This window comes from Asterias amurensis, chromosome 3, assembly GCF_032118995.1.
Source record: "Asterias amurensis chromosome 3, ASM3211899v1".
Classification (NCBI taxonomy): Eukaryota; Metazoa; Echinodermata; class Asteroidea; order Forcipulatida; family Asteriidae; genus Asterias; species Asterias amurensis.
The window spans coordinates 9,696,076-9,717,427 of NC_092650.1; the positions used below are offsets into that span (position 1 = coordinate 9,696,076).

At 38.4% G+C, this 21,352-nt stretch overlaps 2 protein-coding genes across 2 annotated transcripts in view; one reads left to right on the forward strand and one right to left on the reverse strand.

Moving 5' to 3' along the window:
• LOC139935364 (WW domain-containing oxidoreductase-like) overlaps window positions 1-11,550 on the forward strand; it is a 64,946-nt gene extending 53,396 nt beyond the window's left edge. The window contains exons 7-9 of the mRNA XM_071929910.1: window positions 2,701-2,886; window positions 3,336-3,594; window positions 8,828-11,550. Of these exons, the coding sequence (XP_071786011.1) occupies window positions 2,701-2,886; window positions 3,336-3,594; window positions 8,828-9,016 (634 nt within the window). The 3' untranslated portion in view covers window positions 9,017-11,550. The remainder of the gene's footprint in view (window positions 1-2,700; window positions 2,887-3,335; window positions 3,595-8,827) is intronic.
• Window positions 11,551-12,592: 1,042 nt separating this feature from the next.
• The window catches only part of LOC139935365 (vesicle-associated membrane protein-associated protein A-like), a 60,519-nt gene continuing 51,759 nt past the window's right edge, over window positions 12,593-21,352 (reverse strand). The window contains exon 6 of the mRNA XM_071929911.1: window positions 12,593-19,474. Coding sequence (XP_071786012.1) covers window positions 19,322-19,474 — 153 coding nt within the window. The 3' untranslated portion in view covers window positions 12,593-19,321. The remainder of the gene's footprint in view (window positions 19,475-21,352) is intronic.

The window sequence follows — 21,352 nt, forward strand, 5'->3', positions numbered from 1 at the left end:
CCTGGAAAATCAGGTTCCTGCAGATCCACTGCATATTGTACATGTACAGTAGATTTTTGTGTCTTCTTAGACCTGCACATTTTCGCAAAATGGTTAACAATTTGGCAATAACCACTGGTCTTTCCTGATGCTGGGCAAGCACCTTGGGATGATGGGGGTCACTGCCGCTGCAGTAGCCACAAATGCCCTTTGGCTTTGCTTGTGTTCAGGAACAGATGTACATGTACATGTAACACCGGAATTCCACTGGTTAGATGGTCGATTGGAGGGCTTTTATTACATGTATATTGTTTCGTGATTGTTCTGGGTGACAACGAATAGCACTACAGGGGAAGGATTAATTGCCGCCATGTTGCTGAGTTGAGCAAAGGCCGTTGTGGATGCCCTGATTTTACATGTATATTGTTTTGTTATTGTCCTGGGTGACAACGAATAGCACTACAGGGGAAGGATTAATTGCCGCCATGTTGCTGAGTTGAGCAGAGGCCGTTGTGGATGCCCTGATTAATGTGACTGCTTTGTCGAGAGTGAAAGATACTGGACGCTGTTTGTAATTGTCACTTGATGTATCTCAACATATGCATAAAATAACAAACCTGTGAAAATTTGAGCTCAATTGGTCGTCGATGTTGCGAGATAATGGAAGAAAAAACACCCTTGTCACATGAAGTTGTGTGCTTTCAGATGCTTGATTTTGAGACCACAAAATCTAATTCTGAGGTCTCAAAATCAAATTCGTGGAAAATTAATTCTTTCTCGAAAAATACACGTCACTTCAGTAGGAGCTGTTTCTCTCAATGTTGTATACTATCGAAGCTCTCCATTGCTTGTTACCAAGAAAGTGTTTTTGCTAAAAATTGATTTGGAGTAATTACAAATAGTGTCCACTGCCTTTAAAGATTGTAAGCAATAAAACTGAGGTGTTGCTGTGGTTATTACGGAAATAAAAATGAGCAATAGTCACGTATGAACAATGACAGACACTTTTGTGACAAAATTCTGTCCGTGTTTGTACGCACACATTTGTTTTAAAAACTTAAATTTCTTAAATACCAGGGAAGAAAAGTTCTTAATTTTGGCTGGTAACTATCCCTAAGGGTTTATAGAATTGGTATTTGGACATCATTGGACAATACTTTTGTTTTAGTATAACTTCAAATGATAACCAAAGTGTATGACCCGTTACGTATGTATAAATCTTGAAGACTTATCTCCTCCAGTTTCTTAAATACTCGGTCGTTTAACTTTTTAAATTTTTTTTTTACCACAATCCTCATGTGCTTGTGAAGGTACACAGACAAAAATACATGATAACATACTCCATTTTATTACTACTATTAGTGTGGAATTGCCAAAGTTGAAAATTAAAAAATGTATGTCAAGAACTACAAATTTCCCCCCATTGGTCGTGCATTTTACATGTACATGTATGTATAAACACGTGTAGTTTATGCGGTGCAGATTTATGCTCCTGTGCTCATCCTTAGAGGGTGCTATGTAGCTTCATGTATAGTCTGTGTTCAAGGCATTTTCAACATACATTTCCCTTTCGGTTACATGTAGTTAGTCTCTTCTACAGTCGTCAATATATCATAAGTTCATATTTCCTCAACAACATTTAGGTATTTTGACAATCTGTACATCGAATGAAAGGGCTTTATGAACTTCCCAAAAATTGATTAGTTGGTGACAATCTCTTGACCTTTTGACCTGTCTAAACTGGAAGTGCCTGTAAAATGCTTTGGCAAAAGTGTTATTTTATGGCTTTTTAGGTTGAAATTTAACCTTTAAGATGCTTAACCTTTACCATAAACGACATCCATTAACTTTTTGATCTTCTGCCTTACAACATACATTTCCCTTTTGACCTGTCTAAACTGGAAGTGCCTATAAAAAAATGCTTTGGGAAGGCATTATTAAATGGATTCTAGGTTGAAATGTACACCTTTTGATGCTGTACCATATTACACATCAAGAATACATATTTATTCTGATTTCTTTGCATTTTGACGAGCTATTAACAACATTCTTTTCATAATAACTCAAAAAGCTGAACACCTGGGGCGGATTGCAATAAAACGGTCCAAGTAAGTGGTCTAAGACCAGTCAGTTAGGGTCGGCTATCTGCCTTAGACGGTCTTAGCTTAGTCAGTCATTAAGCCTGTTGCCATAAGCCGGTCTTAGATAAGTCGGCGAAAAGTAATGAATACGAACAATGTCCCCATAAGCACTTCTGCAGGCACTGGCGGTATGGCATTGCTTTGGTTTGAATCATCGGATATCCAATCTGTGAGTTGTATCATTTTTACTCTAAGGAACATAGTTTTTACATTTACGATACAAAGTATCACCAATGGGTGTTATCTATTTCTAAAATAAAATCTCATCGTAGAGCTCTTTGTATCAAATCATCTGCAACTAATAAATGCAGCACCATCTTTAAAAACCAAAACAAAGACCGATTATAGCCAGCTCAGAGCAGGCTTAAGATTTAAGACTGGCTATAAATAAAGACCACGCTATTGCAATTGGTCTATAATTAAAGACTGTCTAAGCGCGTTTCAAGTTAGCTGGCTATAGCACATAGACCGGTTTAAGACCGCTTGGTGCAATCCACCCCTGGTTTTTGTTTACATACATGTAGAAAAATAATTTGATTTTTTTTTTAAATTTATTTACTTTCTCTTCTTTTTTTTGCAGGCCTTTACACATGTTAATTTGTAATGCAGCAGTATTTGGTATTAAGTGGCAGCTTACAGAAGATGGCTTAGAGAAGACTTTTCAGGTCAACTATCTATCCCATTTTTATCTTGTAAATCAACTTCAAGATGTTCTTATCAGGTCCTCTCCATCAAGAGTGATTTTATTGTCATGTGAGTCTCATAGGTAAGTCTTTTTTAAGGTACCATACATATGATTTGGAAGGAGTACATTGATTATATAACATCCTCTTGTTTCTAACATCTACCCAACCAACCAACCTGAGACAATATACTACCCAACCAACCTGAGACAATATACTACCCAACCAACCTGAGACAATATACTACCCAACCAACCTGAGACAATATACTACCCAACCAACCTGAGACAATATAGCTTTTGCTCTTTTATATGTGTTTTTTTCATAAATATAAGGTGTTGCTCTTATACATGTATATATGGTTTTGCTTTTGTAAATATGGTTTTGCTTTTATAATATGGTTTTGCCCTTATGGTTTTGCTCATTTCGTCATAAACGGCCCCTTAAAAAAAAAAAACTTGTTTCTCATAACAAGTTACATGTAGTCGTTTAAATTAAAATGTTTTCATTTTGTTATTGTGTTTTTCTCAAGGTTCCTTGATGCATCATCTACCAGTTTGGACCTGAATAAACTTTCAATGCCAAAGGCAGATTATCAATCCTTATATGCTTATGGACGATCCAAATTATGCATGATCCTCTTGAGCTCTGAATTAAATAGACGCCTAATGAACAATGGAGTAACATCTAATTCGGTTCATCCAGGAAATATGATCTACACAAACCTACAACATAGTTGGTGGGGATGGCAATTGCTATTTTTGCTGGCAAGACCATTTACAAAATCCAAGGTAATTATCATTCAGTATCAAACAATAGATTGAAATAGGTTGACTTTGTACATTCACTGTAGAAAGTAAAGATAGAGCCCAGAAGAAAATTCCTCAATGAATTGGCCTGTCACGGCCTAGCGGTTAAGAGCACTAGATTCAAACTCAGTGTTTCTGATTAGCAGAGTGTGGGTTTGAGTCCCAGTCATACGCCAGTGTCCTTAAAGACACTGGACACTATTGGTAATTGTCGAAGACCAGTCTTCTCAGTGTATCTCAACATATGCATAAAATAACAAACCTGTGAAAATTTGAGCTCAATTGGTCATCGAATTTGCAAGATAATAATGAAAAAAAAAACACCCTTGTCACCGAAGTTGTGTGCTTTCAGATGCTTGATTTCGAGACCTCAAATTCTAAACTTGAGGTCTCGAAATCAAATTCGTGGAAAATTACGTCATTTCAGAGGGAGCCGTTTCTCACAATGTTTTGTACTAACAACCTCTCCTCATTACCAAGTAAGGTTTTATGCTAATAATTATTTTGAGTAATTACCAAAAGTGTCCACTGCCTTTCAGCAAGAAGACACTTAACCATTCGGATAGGATGTAAAGCCTGTGTGTTGTGTAACCCATTTAAAAGAACCAGTGCACTTATTGGAAAGAAAGGGTTGGTTCCGTTGTTCCTGGTTTGATGGCAGCAAATTGTCTACAGCAACGTGTAAACCATTACATGATGCTATGTAAAAGGATCATTGTGCATGAGTCTGTTCAACAGTTAGCCCTGGCGGCCTTCCACTTTAGTATTGTACTACAATGATGTCCTGGACATCAGGGTACATTTCTGGGGCGGAAAATTTGCACAGCTTCATAACTCAAATCTTACCTGCAAGAAAGCACCAATTTCAACAGATTCACATTCCATGGCAGCATATGTTTTTTCTGCGGTGGGTTTTGATCATAATATATTCTTCACAAATCCGTCATTTTCAAGAAATAATGCAGCTCCCAACCTAAGGAATTCCCATTTTTGTTCGTATTCTCACAGTCTGCCGTGTGTACGCAAGACGTACGACGCGCAAATTTTGAAGTGTGATGCGTGTTAACGCTGTGCAGTCAAGATACGGTGACCAAGAATTAATGCGTCTAAGCTTTCATCATGCGTTTTGCACGCGAATGTATACGCGTACGCACGACAACAGACAACACTGAGAAAACGATCAAAACAGGAATTTTTTAACGTTGGGAGCTGCATTATCTCATGAAAATGACGGATTTGTGAGAAAAATGTATGCCGCCATGGAGTGTGAATCTGTTAAAATTTGTGGCTTGTTGCAGGTAAGATTTGAGTTACGAGGCTTTGAAATCTTTCTGCCTAGAAACGGGCCTTAATAGTTAGGACTCTGTATCTGTGTACAGAGGAAGAGTCCTATATAGGGCTTTTCAATAGTTATGGCTCTCCTTGGAACATAAATCTTTACCGTGACCCCATCTTGACCTTTACTTCTAGGAGATGCAAAGTTCAGAGGCAGCTAGGCGTGAGATTTTTCAGAAACTTTTTCAAAACCTGGATTACAGAATCATCGCCTAAAATAAAATTGATTGTCAGTAAAAAAGAAACAAAATTAAAGAACAAACAAAATGCTCCCAACTAACCTTCTGCATTTGAAACATCATGTTTCATTAGTACCTTACCGTATTGCTAAATTTGTAGTCATGTTTGCAAAATTTCACGGTGTCTGTTTTACAAGTTTATTCGTAAGAATCTAACATAAAGGTGAGGTAAATGTACACCATTCTGAGGTCGTTCAGACACAGCACTAAAGTTGGTTTAACTCATGGTTCAACCCGATCGAGTTCAACTCTGTGTGTCTGAACGGTTCTAAAGTTAGTCCGAATCGAGTTCAACCCACAAAAGATAAACCATCCAGGGAGGGGATTTATCTTTAGACCGCTTCGGGTTTATCTTTTAACGCTGTGTGTGGACAGAATAAGAAAGACCTCATCCAGTTTAACTCACAACAGACGACCCATTGACCTCCGTAATCATTCTGTAAACACACGGTGACCAATGAACAGGCCAATAAACAGGATGTTAGAGTAACGGGGTCGCGTTTTTTTTGACCTCTTAAAACCAAAGATAAACCATATCGGGTTTAACTCAGTGCTGTCTGAACGCAAGGGGGTTTATTTTAACGGCCACCCCCTGCTGCTCGTAGAAGTTAAACCGGTTCGGGTCTAACTTAGTACGCTGTCTGAACATACCCTCTGTGTTGTCCCGCAGTGTTCAAGATGTTAAAAATTTATTATCAGTGTCTTTGCGCCCACACGTTTGTCGTCGTCGGCCAAATCTGGCTCAACCAACCCCCGAATATCCTTGGATTCCACTTCAGAGTCATCCTCATCAAGTGGAGATGATTAACAATACAACTGTTCACAGCTTGCATTTGATACTTCTATATAATCGAGGTCGCTTTCAGACATTGTCATGCTTCCTTATTTTTACTGTGGCTGTGTGTTGTTGTTGTATGTGTGTGTGTGGTGCGCGATCGTGACATGTCCGCTAGTGCTACACGGCAGGTCCGCGGCGCAGTAAACAGTCCTTTGGTTATCTCCCACGTCCAGTGACATCACCTTCAGAGCCTTTCTCAAAATGCACCCGACAGCTTGTTTGAGTTTTTGCTGCGTGCAGGCAGACCCAAAGCAATTTTCCATAATTTTTTGTCAGGAACATAAAAATTATGACATGACAAAATTTGGGTTATTTCAACTAATAAATATAATATATATGTTTAAAATGGTGAAAGTTTGTTGTACCATTTTGAATGGTCTTAAATAAATCAATTTTGTGTCTGACGCTCATGGAGCTCATTCAAGGAATTTGCTTAACGACTTGGGACAAACTTGTGAGCAATCTGCGTTTTGCCACCTTCTCATGACACCCCACAATGCCACCCAACAATGCCGCCCTACATGTACAATGTCACACTACAATGTCGCCCTAAAATGCCACCCTAAATGCTGCCCTACAATGCCATCCTAAAATGACGCCCTACAATGCTGCCCTAAAATTCCACCCTTCAATGCTGCGCTACAATGCTGCCCTACAACGTCGCCCTACAATGCTGCCCTACAATGCCACTCTACAATGCCGCCCTACAATGCCGTCCTAAAATGCTGCCCTTCAATTCCGCCCGTACAATGTCGCCCTACAATTCAACCCTTCAATGCTGCCCTACAATGCTGCGGCGCTCTAAAATGCCATCCTACAATTCCACCCTTCAATGTTGCCCTACAAAGCTGCCCTACAACGTTGCCCTTCAATGCTACCCTACAATGCCGCCCTACATGGCAACCCTACAATGCCGCCCTACAATGACTCCCTACAATGACGCCCTACCCTGCCGCCCTACAATGCCGCCCTTCAATGCCACCCTACAATGCCACCCTACAATGACGCCCTACAATGCCGCTCTACATGTACAATGGTGCCCTACAATGCCACTCTACATGTACAATGGTGCCCTACAATGCCGCCCTACAATGCTGCCCTACAATGCCGCCCTACGATGCTGCCGCGCCCTACATAGCCACCCTACAATTCTACCCTTCAATGTTGCCCTACAAAGCTGCCCTACAACGTTGCCCTTCAATGCATCCCTTCAATGCTGCCCTACAATGCCAACCTACAATGCCACCCTACAATGCCGCCCTACAATGCCACCCTACAATGCTGCCCTACAATGCCAACCTACAATGCCACCCAACAATGCCGCCCTACAATGCCACCCTACAATGCTGCCCTACAATGCCACCCTACAATGCCACCCCACAATGCCGCCCCACAATGCCGCCCTACAATGCCGCCCTACAATTCCACCCTTCAATATTGCCCTACAAAGCTGCTCTACAATGTTGCCCTTCAATGCCACCCTTCAATGCTGCCCTTCAATGCCGCCCCACAATGCCGCCCCACAATGCCGCCCTACATTGACGCCCATCAATGACGCCCTCCAATGACGCCCTACAATGCCACCCTATAATGCCGCCCTACAATGCTGCCCTATAATGCCACCCTACAATGCCACCCTGCAATGCCGCCCTACAATGCCGCCCTACAATGCCGCCCTACAATGCCGCCCTACATGTACAATGCCACCCTACAATGCCGCCCCACAAAGCCGCCCTACAATGCCACCCTACAATTCCACCCTTCAATGTTGCCCTACAAAGCTACCCTACAATGTTGCCCTACAATGCCGCCCTACAATGCCCCCCTACAATGCCGCCCTACAATGCCGCCCTACAATGCCAACCTACAATGCCACCCTACAATGCTGCCCTATAATGCCGCCCTACAATGCCGCCCTACAATTCCACCCTTCAATATTGCCCTACAAAGCTGCCCTACAATGTTGCCCTTCAATGCCACCCTTCAATGCTGCCCTTCAATGCCGCCCTACATTGACGCCCATCAATGACGTCCTACAATGACGCCCTACAATGACGCCCTACAATGCCACCCTATAATGCCGCCCTACAATGCCGCCCTACAATGCTGCCCTATAATGCCACCCTACAATGCCGCCCTACAATGCCATCCTACAATGTTGCCGTACAGTGTCACCCTACAATGTTGCCCTTCAATGCCACCCTACAATGCCACCCTACAATGCCGCTCTACCATGCGCCCTTAAATGCCGCCCTACCATGCCACCCCACAATGTCGCCCTACTTGCGCCTACAACGCCACTCTACAACGCCGCTCTACAATGCCACCCTACAATGCCACCCCACAATGCCATCCTACAATGCCGCCCTACAATGCCGCCCTACAATGCCGCCCAACAATGCCGCTATACAATGGTACCCTACAATGCCGCCCCACAATGCAGCCCTACAATGCTGCCCTACAATGCCGCCCTACAATGCCGCCCTACAATGCCGCCCAACAATGCTCTGAACATTTTCATAATCGAAATCCTTCCAGTGTTAACAAAATAAAAAAATAAAAAAATATTAAGGGTCAAATTAGTTTCAGTCATTGCATTCAAGTTGATCGTTTAAGGGTTTTGTTTTATTAATTTTGGTTTTTACCCATCTGCCCATACACCGATGTGTGTTAGCACTGTATACTCGGTACTTTCCCCTAGTCCTGTGAAAAAATATCACAGGCATGTTACACAGGTTTTGTTTTTGTCTAGACTTGTCCAATTTCAGCTGAATGGATTTCTTTAATTTTTGTTTTATTATAGCAACAAGGAGCAGCTACCACTGTATATTGTGCTACATCTAGGGAGTTAGAAGGCAAAGGAGGTATGTACTTCAACCATTGTCAATTATGCCAAGCATCAGAAGAGGCAGAGAATGAGGATCTAGCTGCTGCCTTGTGGGACCTTAGTAACAGTATCATCAAAGAACATCTCAGCAGATACTCTCTCTAATGTAATACTCAAAAAAGAATTGTGTTAGTCTGATAAATATAACAAAGAAAGTAGCGGTAGCACCTCAAGACTAAGTACATAAAGAAGCTGCAAAACAGAGCTTTCGTATCAAAAGCTACATGTACTTTATCAGATGCAAAGGAGGGGGGAAAAATCCAAGTTCAAGTTATTGTATATACAAGAAAGTAATGGGTGCATGAATTTGAAAACAAAAGGCATCTATTCCTAGTAGTGGGACATGAGAAGATGGTCCCTAAGGTGTGTCTGGTTATGTGACGGTACAATGTAAGTACTGAGTATACAGTACTAACAAGCATCTCGGTGTATGTCAAAACCAAAATTTATAACTAGACATGATTGCATTTGTGCACAAAGCATAGCTGTGATGATGTCGTCATGTGATGATGCCATCATGACGTCATTTCACAATTCACAAGAACTTGCCAATATCTAACAACCTACAAAGTTTCAACTTAATAGCATCATTACTTCGGAAATTATACGACTTCAAAAAGTGCACCTTTGAAGGAACACGTTGCCTTGGATCGGTCCAGTTGGTCTTTGTGATGATCCTTGATTGAGACACATCATTGCACCAATACCTTTCATCACTGAAAGTTTCTTCGCAATTGCTCTTAAGGAACATTGCAAATTAGCACTTATAAAAAAACTTCTTGAGATGTCAAATAAAATAAAAATAAAAAACTTTAACAAAAACAAGAGCTGTTTCGCTGCGCGACGACACAGCTAAAAAATAATTAACTAGACATAACTGCATTTGTGCACAAATGCAGAGCTGTTTTGAATTTGAAATTCTTCTGGCATCAAAGCAGTTATGACCAATCCAACCTATTTCAATTTTTTTTTTTTGGATTATACCATGTTTAGATAGCAACTAATGACTTAAAGGTCCAAACTGAAAGAAAAATCATACAAAATCATGTGATGACGTCATCATGACGTCACTTCACAATTTACAAGAACTTGCTAGTATTTAACATTCTATCAGTTTCAACTTGATCGCATAATTACTTCGGGAGATATACGATTTCAAAAAGTGCACCTTTAATGCCACGTCACGTGACCTCTGGTGACGTCATCGATCTGTAACTTAACACATATGACAGCTGCCTGACGATCAACATGTGTGAAAATTTTGAGGTGATTACACATAACTTCACCACAAACATCTTCTAAAAGTTCATTTTACCGAGTTTCCAACCTGGAGGGCACTGTTGCACTTTGTGATGTCATTGACATGTTTTTTGAACTGCCCACCCTTGCCAGGCACGAACATTGTTGAACGCAACTTCATAACTTTCCCCACTTTTGAATTAGAGGGCACTTCCGGTTTTGACCGGAAGTGACGTCACGTGAGGTCACGTACACAAAAGAAAATGAAGACCTGATTTATCCCTACCCAATCGCGCACACTTCTGTCTACGGTCTCTTGTGGCTGAATTGATATAGATTTTCAAATATTTAAAATTTTAAACTTTAAGATGAAGTCCCGTGACATGTGATGACGCCATAATGACATACTTGTCTTGTGAGGATCTTTGCATCATTGCACTGAAAGTTTCATTGCAATCGCTCAATGGCAACATTGCAAAACAGCGCGAACAACATTTTGGGTTCTGAAAAAAAACCACCCAAAAAACACTTTAACGAAAACCAGAGCTGTTTCCCTGCGCTCAAAACAACTAAAGACTTCTCTACTCACTCTCTGATACTATTAGATGAAGGCAATTTCAAAACATTTGCATTTTTCAAATATCAGGAAGTTGTACAACTTCATTGGGAACCTGTTCACAAATTAAAAAACATAAACTAACCGGTGCAAAAGCCTGTTTGTTTTGTCAAATCAAAACAAATAGTAAACGTTTAAATATAGAATTATACTTGTTTTTCCATTTGCTTTGGTTTATTTTCAACTCGGTCCAACTCTTATCAGACTGAATGCCTTTCTACCAGTGTGAAATTAACAGCCACCATTCATCACTCTGAAATTTGCAAGAGCTTATGGCTTTGATTTATTAAGTTTTTGTTTGTAAATAAATTTTAACACTTTATAAAGATTTAAATCACTAAAAATTAAAGGATGTCTGTAATTTAAACAAAATACTAGCATTGTGTGGATTGACAAAGTGTCATTTAAAAAACTTAACACCAAGAAATCAAAATGTTTACAATAAAGTTGAAAGATACACAAATATTAACCTGGTGACAAGTTATACTGGTGAGGTTGTCTTATAGCTAATAATTATCAATATAACTGTAAAAACAAAACAAACATAAAGTTACATCAAATTCAAACAAAGTATAACTATGTACATGTAGTTGAAATCATTGACATGTACATGTTCAAGTATATGTAAGTAAACAGAGATCTACAGATAAAAGTGAAGGCACACACAATGACTGGAAGCCGGTGGCCCTGGGAATTATTCAAAATATCAGGGAGTACAACTTCATTGGGAACCTGTTCACAAATTAAAAAAACAAACTAACTGGTAAATTTCCTGATAAGACAATTTTTTTCACTGAAAGTGCGTTATTTGCAAATTAAAGGACTAGACTGAGTATGCTTTAAATGTTTGCCCATATTATGCTCATTATTTCTTTGTCACATACATGTACATTATATATACATATAAGTTGTAAGACAAATGCAGAAACATGTATGTGTGGAGAAAGCAAGCTAAATTTCATTATAAATTATGAAACACTACTTAAATCGCTGAATGCACTTACATTATCACTAAAGTATACTATAGTTTGTACAGATTAACTGGTAATAATCACCATTTACAAATTACTTAATTAACATCTCTTTTTAAGAAATCCCAGTAGTCCATTAAATTTTGTTAGAACAAACTGTCATTTAATTGATACGTGTCCCATGAAATATTTGTAGTTTGAAGTCAATTTCAGTACCATACAATCAAATGCAAAACACTTGATTATTACACCTACATTTATAACAATATTGGGCAAACAAATTTGCAAAAAGGACAACATTATTTGGGCCAACAATCCTGTAGTGGCTTAAAAGTTAAATACAGCAGATGTTATTATCAAATAAGCTCCATTTTATACAGGGCTTATACCAAGAAAAGGGGACACTATTGGTAATTACTCAAAATAATTATTAGCATAAAACCTCACTTGGTTACGAGTAATGGGGAGAGGTTGATAGTATAAAACATTGTGAGACATTGCTCCCTCTGAAGTAACGTAGTTTTCGAGAAAGAAGTAATTTTCCACGAAATTGATTTCGAGACCTCAAGTTTAGAATTTGAGGTCTCGAAATCAAGCATCTGAAAGCACACAACTTCGTACGACAAGGGTGTTTTTTTCTTTCATTAATATCTCGTGACTTTGACAACCAATCAAGCTCAAATTTTCACAGGTTTGTTATTTTATGCATATGTTGAGATACACCAACTGGGAAGACTGGTCTTTGACAATTACCAATAGTGTCCATTATCTTTAAGCTACAGGTAGTTTCACAATTCAGGGTCATCCTTTCATCATGGCTATGAAGATGTTGGAACATTTTAATTGTTCTTAAGGTATGGTATGGTGAAATAGAAATGTTGGTAGTTTTTTTTTATGGTATGGTCAATTATTTGCAATGGTACTACAAAGTAAACCTTGATACAGTTATATGGAATTGGTGAAATGAAAGAAAGTTTGTGTTATTTAAGTTGTGTTAAGCAAGACATTACGGAATGTTTCATCACATTTTAGTGCACAAGTTTTTTGGGCAAATAACATGGAATTCACTGACAAAACAAGCTTAATTTCATTACCACTGCACTATATTTTGTTATACATGTAGGTCAAATACATTTCTCATGTTATTAGGAAATGACATGTCGGTAACATAGTACAAATGTCGGGTTCACAGAACAAATATATTACAATGCAATGCAACTACACAACCTTTAAAGGCAGTCGACACTATTGGTTGTTACTCAAACTAATTGTTAGCATAAAAACTTACTTGGTAACAAGCAATGGAGAGCTGTGGATAGTATACAAAATTGTGAGAAACGGCTCCCTCTGAAGAAATGTTCACATATGTAGTTTTTGAGTAAGAAAACTATAATATTTGAATTTGATTTCGAGACCTCAGAATTAGATTTTTGGTTCCCGAATTCAAGGATCTGAAAGCACACAAACTTCGTTTGACAAGGGTGTTTTTCTTCCATTGTTATATTGCAACTTCGACGACCAGGTAAGTTCAAATTTTCACAGGTTTGTTATTTTGTGCATACATGTATGTTGAGATACACCAAGTGAGAAGACTTGTCTTTGAGAATTACCAATAGTGTCTAGTGTCTCGAAACAAAAAAATACATACAGGCTGTGGTAAAAAGACCAATTCAACTGAACAGATTTCCAGAAAAGTTAGCAACTATATGACATATTGTCTTTTTTCCCCGTTTTATCTTTTAAAAAAATTATTGGGGGAGGGGGGGTTAGATAGTGTCAAAACATGTCAACATATCATAATCACACAAAGTTGCTTTGTTTTCAGGTGAAAAACAAGTGATGACTGTTTGATTGTTCTTCTAAAGCTACATGAGTGACACAAATGAAAATCCTGATTAAATTTGTACAGAGGTATCGCCCAGAATTTTCAGGAAAATACACTTCAGGCAAATTCTCTCTATCACTTCTTCAAATAGTGACATATTAAAAGTGGTTGGCTCAAAGACGTGAAATGGTCATTAGCAATGTTGTAATGGACGAGGTTGATTATTTATATATAAGAAAGATTTAGATTGCTTGTAGCCATAATGTGACGTTTGAATTGGTCTGTTAAATTGGGAACAATCAACTGTTTTGATTTGAATACCCCAGCAATTAGTTATTGTGTAATCCCAGACTCCAGACCTTTTTGTGGTAAAAAATGGTTCATACAACAAAGGATTGCCACTATTGTTTGTATTGTATTGAGAAGGTCCCAATACTTTGAGATTTCAGCATACCATGGCAGATCAGCTATCATTGCTCTGTGAATCACACTGAGTGCCTACTCATATTTTCTCAAAGACCACACATCCCAGTGCTAATAAAGTTTTATTTCCTTTGTGAAGTCAGCGTTCCATTGTAGCAACGATATTTTCAAAGGAAAACGAATACTCAGTGTATGGGGTATGGAATTGTTTCAGTGAACTGATGATATTACATTTTACTATACCTCATAAATATATTGATGACCGAGTAGAGTTCTCATTGGTCCATTCATCACCACATGCCAGGTGTTAATTTTGCTAACTACCAAGCGCGCACGTGAGTATTCACACAAGTGGTAAATGCGAATGACAAGTAACATCAAGGGCGCTATTGATCGTGGCACTATTTTGTATACACGCATGAACAGCGCTCTCTTGATCACAGCGACATCCAACACATGAACAAACTTATCATGTGCATTTTGTTTCACAGTCATCATTTTCTCTTGCTCAAAACTCATGTTCCGGTACCTGAATATGTATGAAGTATAGTAAAACAAATATAACATGGTTTATTTCGGGTGACTAGTCGATATTAGCTCCCCTTGGTACTGGAAGTTGACAAACTAGTTCCCGAGGCGAACTAGTTTGTCAACTTCCAATACCTCGGGGAGCTAATATCGACTAGTCACCCTCAAACCATGTTATATTTGTATAATATTAACTACCACAAAATGAACATGTGAATGTATTTTTGGTTTTGGAAAAGCCTTTAGCCTTTAGGTTTTCCAGGATGCAAAAATGAGGTTTAATGAGGAAAAAGTTGTTGTTTGTTGGGGGGGGGGGTTTGTATTAGCTTTAAAAAAGACAGATTTTTTAGAAATTTTTTTAACTTGAACCCTCTTATTCAAACTTTCAAAAGCTCATCTGTGTACAATTGGTATACAAACATGGATATCATCAAGTTTATAACTCTTTTGTAAGCATGTCATCTAATAGTCTGCCCCATCCCTTACTTGTTTAGCTAAAACCCTAACCTTCCTACAAACAGACACCTTAATAGAAACGATGAGTATTGACTGACATTGCCATCACTGTACCATTACAAGAGCCAATATAATGTAGTTCCTTATTTCACACACAAAATTGTTTTATAATGAAGTGTTGTTTGCTATATTGTACCAACTTTGAATGACTTTTGTTGGCATATGTACATGTACTGTACATTGTCTGTATATGATTTACAACATAATGTATTGAAATCCAATACCGGACACTTCAGCATCTCAAACTTGGCACCTTGCAAACGCGGCACCCACCAGGCACCAAGAATGTCGGCACCATACATACTCGCATCGGCCTTTTTTGACTAACAAACTCGGCACCAAACAATATCATCTCGAAGAGTCAAGTGGTTAAAAAAAAAAGTAACGTACATGTAATTACACAATAAAAAATTGTTTGATAGTTAATAGGCTAGTAGCATTGTAAACGCTGTTAATGGCGAAATCACTAGTTATGTTAGCTGATAAGAATTGACCACTTCCGAACTTTCCAGAAAATTGGGGCACCCGGGAAATTTATCATCCATTTTCAGTCATGGAGTAGAAAGTTAGTCAACAAGTTTTTAAAAAGTTGTTTAGGCCTACGGATGAATTGCATCCATATGTAGGTTAAAGTGCGGAGCTATTTTTGATGTTTTGGGCTTTGTAAAATGTTGCGTTTGGTTTAGGGTTTTAAATGGATTTTTGCTTTTTAACAGAGCGTGATTTGCCGAAAAGGGGACGGCTCGGCGACAGTTCTGTGCATGCATACTCCATTCTGTGTTATTCCTGCCCCTTTGAGATGAAGTATCAAGAATGCTCATGATCAGTTCATGAACATTCATCAACAGTTCAAAACTGTTCATCACAGCAGTTCAAGTTCATGAACTGTCCATCCATTCATTTAATGAACATTTAGTGGACTTTCATGAATTTCATGAAATTTCATGAAAGTCCATTAAAGCCATTATACACTTTCGGTAAACAGTATTGTCCAAGTCCCACACTTCGTGTATCACAACTTATATATAAAACAACAAACCTGTGAAAATTTAGGCTCAATCAGTCATCGGAGTCGGGAGAAAATAACGGGAAAACCCACTCTTGTTTCCGCGCGTTTCGCCGTGTCATGACATGTGTTTAAAATAAATCCGTAATTCTCGCTAACGAGAATTTATATTGTTTTACCGTTTTCTCAAAAAGTAAAGCATTTCATGGACTATAAAAAAGTAAAGCATTTCATGGACTAATATTTCAAGAGAAGTCTTTCATCATTACCTTCTGTAAACACTGTAAATTGTTTGTAAATCTGTGAACTTGTTTTGTTTTTTCTGTACCGAAAGGGTCCAATGGCTTTAAAACTTTGTTTGCAGTTAATGAACTTTAATGAATAGCAATAAACTCAATTTCAGATCAACAATTCCAAGGTAATTCACGTAATGTTTGATAAATATTCATGGTTGATCGTGAACAAATTCATCACAACTTTGTTTTGTTTTTTAAATAAAGATGAACAGTGATGAACATTCATGAGCTTCATGACCTCATTATATATTCATAATGTAAAAGAAATCAACTAATTCCAAGGTTTTTATATATAGAAAATGGGTAATTCATATGATAACCAAATCTTGGGTTAAAATTTGATGGCCCAAAAATATCATTGTTCTATATTATTTAACTGTAAGAAGTAAAATAAAAATAAAAATTAAAAAAATTAGATATAAATAGACGTTTCCCACCATAACTAAAAATGAATACGAATAGGGGCACTTAAACAGGAAACCGGGTGTTTATATTGATGTATAGCAAAGCCCTATATGTGTGTGTGCATAGTGTGATAATTGTTAAGGTGTATACTCAAAAAGGATCTATATACAATATTAAAATGTAATGTAGAGAGTATTAATGTTGATTAAACCTTACCAGTAAGTGAGTTACATTTATAAGTTATTAACTGTCTGCCACTGGGTAGTATCAAGAATTTACATTTGAATTTTTAATGAACATTGAAAAATGTTCATGAAAAATGTTCTTGACAAATTCATGAAAACTGTTCATGAAAAGTTCATCAACCAATTGTTCCATTTGTTGTTCAAGAACATTCATGAACTGTTCAAGAACATCATGAAAAGTTTGATGGCCATTTCATGAACTGATGTCAATGAACAAACATGAACTGTTCATGGATATTCATGAACAATTCATGATCATCTCACTAGGGTAATAACTTTACAGGATCAAGCTTTTTATGGGCATGTGGCTGTGGGACTGAACTGTTACATCAAATTACATACTGAGGCCTACCACGCAGTGTGAAAATCAAACGTTTTCAACTGGATGCCGAGTTTGTATTTGTACATGTGCCGAGTTTGCAAGGTGCCGAGTTTTTTTGTACCCTCGAAATGTAGTCATCATGTTACATATAAGAGATGTTAAATTTGCAACGGGGATAAAGAATATTAAAGAAAAAACATGTTTCTCAGCACTGTAAACAAAAACAATGTGTGGACTTGTGTCAGTCCCTACAGTGTGTGAACCTCTTTTGGTGTCGGGTCCACATGTTACACTTAGAGAGACACAATGCCTTGAATCGAGCGAGTTCGTCTATGAAAAGCGTATGTTATAAAATGTATATGGTTAGAAAGATGTTTTAAAAGTAGAATACAATGATCTACACAAATATGCCTCGCATTGGCATGGTTTTCCTTTTACGTTGTAAACTAACACTGCACACCATTTTGTGCAGTCAAGTTCTTGATTCCATAAACTAGTTGACTAAGTTCGCAAAGTAAAAGGAAAAACCAAGAACTTTTGAGGCATGTTTGTGTGGATCATTATATTCTACTTTTAAAACATCTTTCCGACCATATTGATTTCATAAGAAATGGTTTTAAATGCTTTTCATGGACCAACTCCACCGATCCAAGGCAACGTGTCCCTTAACACTAACGGGTGTGCACACATGCCTATGGACACATTATGCACATAGGGCATAATATTCACACATGACCACGTATACATGTACACAGGGGCCATCACATTGAGCTCAAGCACATATGGGCCATAGCATACAGTGTGCACAAGCATTATTTAGACCAGCACAATGCAGACATGACGTCAATCACGTACAATATTTTTCACCTACATGATAAACTAGACATCTAAACTAACAAAACACAATTGGATACAAGCCATAGGATTAGAAAACTAATGTCTGCAATTATTGCCAGTTTGAATCATTCACAGTATGCAAACAAAAGATTTGTAACAATGTTTGTAACAATGACACACTAAAACTGCTGTGTTTGAATTACTGTTCATAAATACCTCCGACAGTTTCGCTATCCCTATTGGTGGAGAGCTTGTCACGTGGGTGTGTATAAACCTTTGTTTATGACCAGTAAAAAGTGTTGAAACATGGGCGTGACACGCGAGCTTGCACCTGTGCTTATAAGACAGTTTTTTCATTCCTATTGGTCGAGAGCAACGGCTGAAACAGTTGTGCCACATCACGCGATACGCGCGACGCGCACAGCATTCCCTTATAAGGAGTTGTTTACCCGAGGGCCTTACCATTTCATAGCTGGAGGGGTGTTGTGTTGAAAGAAATCATTGAACAATTATAATTTTTGCATTTATTTTACTTTTTTGACCGAAAAGGTACTTATAAATGGGAATCAAAGTGTGTTGAATCAGTTTTCAACTAGTGGTTTAATCCCCCCAAGGCCTGGTTCTTGTTAATTTACCTCGACTTCGTCTCGGTAAAATTATCAAGAACCAGGCCTCGTTGGGATTAAACCACTAGTTGAAATCCTCTTCACTACACGTTGATTCCCTTATTAATCAAACTTTGCTGTATTAATTACAGCTTAAACTCTTTAACTCTTTGCTGGAATCACAAAGACCTACACAACAAAAGCCACATTTTCATTGTCTTCTTAACAATTTTCATTTAATTTGTACAGTTATTCCTCAAGAAGATGTTTTGGGGTTTTTTCTGGGTTTTTTTCTTCTTCTTTTAGGTATAGTTTTTGTATTTTTAATGTTTATTATTATGGGTCTAAACAGAATCACTCAGTATACAAAGAACAGAATGCGAATTTTAACAGTCCAATAATTTGAGTCAACCTGTAAATATCTCCAACAGGTTCTGTTGTTACTCTATTTTGTTATTATTGATTTGCCGGTATATAGTTAGTACATGTAAGTTAAGTTTTGATCTAAACTTCTGGTCCCAAATTCTCAGACAAGAGGATGGAAACAGTAACAGATGGCTCCAGTGTTCGCAACTTTTACAAGATAACCTTGCCAATAAGAATTCCAATGATAATGGCAACAACCAGCGCAACCACAGATGGCATGTTGTTAATCTTGGTTTCCATCACAGATGGTTGAATGGATGTCATCTGAGAATCTCCACCAGCTCTACGCTGCCGAACACCATCCTAAAACAATCAATCAAATACTAAAAATAAGTTCCCTAAAACATAACAAATTCAATTGCGGGAAATAAAACAACCATGCCAATACTATCAAAACCGGTTAAGTTTTTCTGTTCTGTATCATTATGTTTAATTAATTTCATGTTGTTAGGAATGTAAAACAAAGTGCTAGGCAAGTAACAAACGAACAGGCAAGTAATATTTAAGAAATTTCAAAATAACTAATAGACCTAAATCCTGATGGTTACACTTGAACTCGGCTTCCATTTACTGGGAACAGATTTAGAATTATAGGATTTGAGGCATTGCATGGTGAGGTATCAATGTATATTTGGTTTGTGGTAACACCATGTGTGTATCTACTTGCCAGGTAGAGTTTGTTCTTAGAGAACTGTCTTGCATTTATTCTACTACCGCGCAGTAGATATTCAGGGGTTCGGGAGACTTCTTTTTAACTATTACCAGGGCGGATGGTATAGAAAATAGACTACTACTTTAGCTTATAGGATCGTAATTAACTGTACTGCTGCGAAGTCAGTTCTGAATTGGTCTCAACGTTTCGACTAGCTTGCTCTAGTCATCGTCAGGAGACTGAAGAGGTGAGAGAAGAGTGGGCTTATTTATAGGGGTTCATTGGATCCACTGCAAGTCAATCAATGCTCTGATTGGTTGTGTGGTTAAAGGCTCAGGGCTATTGTTAGGGTTGCCCATTGTGTGAGAAACCCCTTGGGTGTAGTGAGGCGTGTCAGTAGGTTGGGGGTTGTTACAGCAGGAGGGTGGTAGGATAGTATGCCAAATGCTGCTGATGAAATGACCTTAATCTTGTGGCACAGTGTCGTGTCTGTGTATTTTGATAGCTTCCCTTATACGCCATGTATACCAATGTCTCTCAGGTGCTATGATTTGAGCCTGATCCCAATCTATAACATGGTCTAAATCGGTGGAGTGTTTGACAATGGCAGATTTGTCATATTTCCTTCTGCGGCCGTGTGCTTCAAAGTAGTAGTCCCAGTCTATTTTTTATACCATCCGCCCTGGTAATAGTTAAAAAAGCAGGACAGATTAAGAATGGTTGGCCACATGATCATGAAATTGATGTAAACGCTTGTTTTGGTCGCAATAAAATTGCCTGACGCTGTATTTGCCAGACACAAAGCCTTTTCACTGCAGTCTATGGTCAATAAGGTGACAACACCCTCTTTAAACTGCGTCAGTTTTACACCAGTGCAACCATCGTGTGTCTGCATACATAGCAGTTTTTAGTGGTCATGGTGGTTACACAAATTTGGGGATAGGTTTCTAAAACGTAAAGCTCAAATAAACATCTTTGCCCCAGAGTTCATTTTTGTCACTATAATAATTAACTAAATATTAAAAACAATCCAATCCACCCACTTCACTCAGTGGAGAGCCAGTTGGCTAGCAGCTTAAATCCAGACACAGCGTCCTTGACAAGCCCATTAATAACCAAAGGATGACCTTGTGGTCTAACCACCTCTCCCTCAGCCCCAAGGAATCCCTTGCATCCAGCTCCAGCAAGATTTTGTACTTGATACTTGATGAAGTAATCCCTTTACAGCTGGTGAAAGCTGGGATGATGTGCTGTGCATGACGCCGTGTGGTGCAATAAAAGTGTAGGACAAGACAAAATTAACATTATACACTACATTGGAGGGAGAAATGAGAGGAGTCTGTCAGACAATTGCGGGCCCATCACTCGGATCTCCGGAAGGGCTGCAGCCTAAATGCTTGGATGGAGGGTGCACTGACGACAGTAGAAGATAATCTATTCCAGATCCTGATGGTACGAGGGTAGAATAAATATTTGTAGCAGTCCAGGGAGACAGAGGGCATGCCATATATTAGGTGATGATCATATCT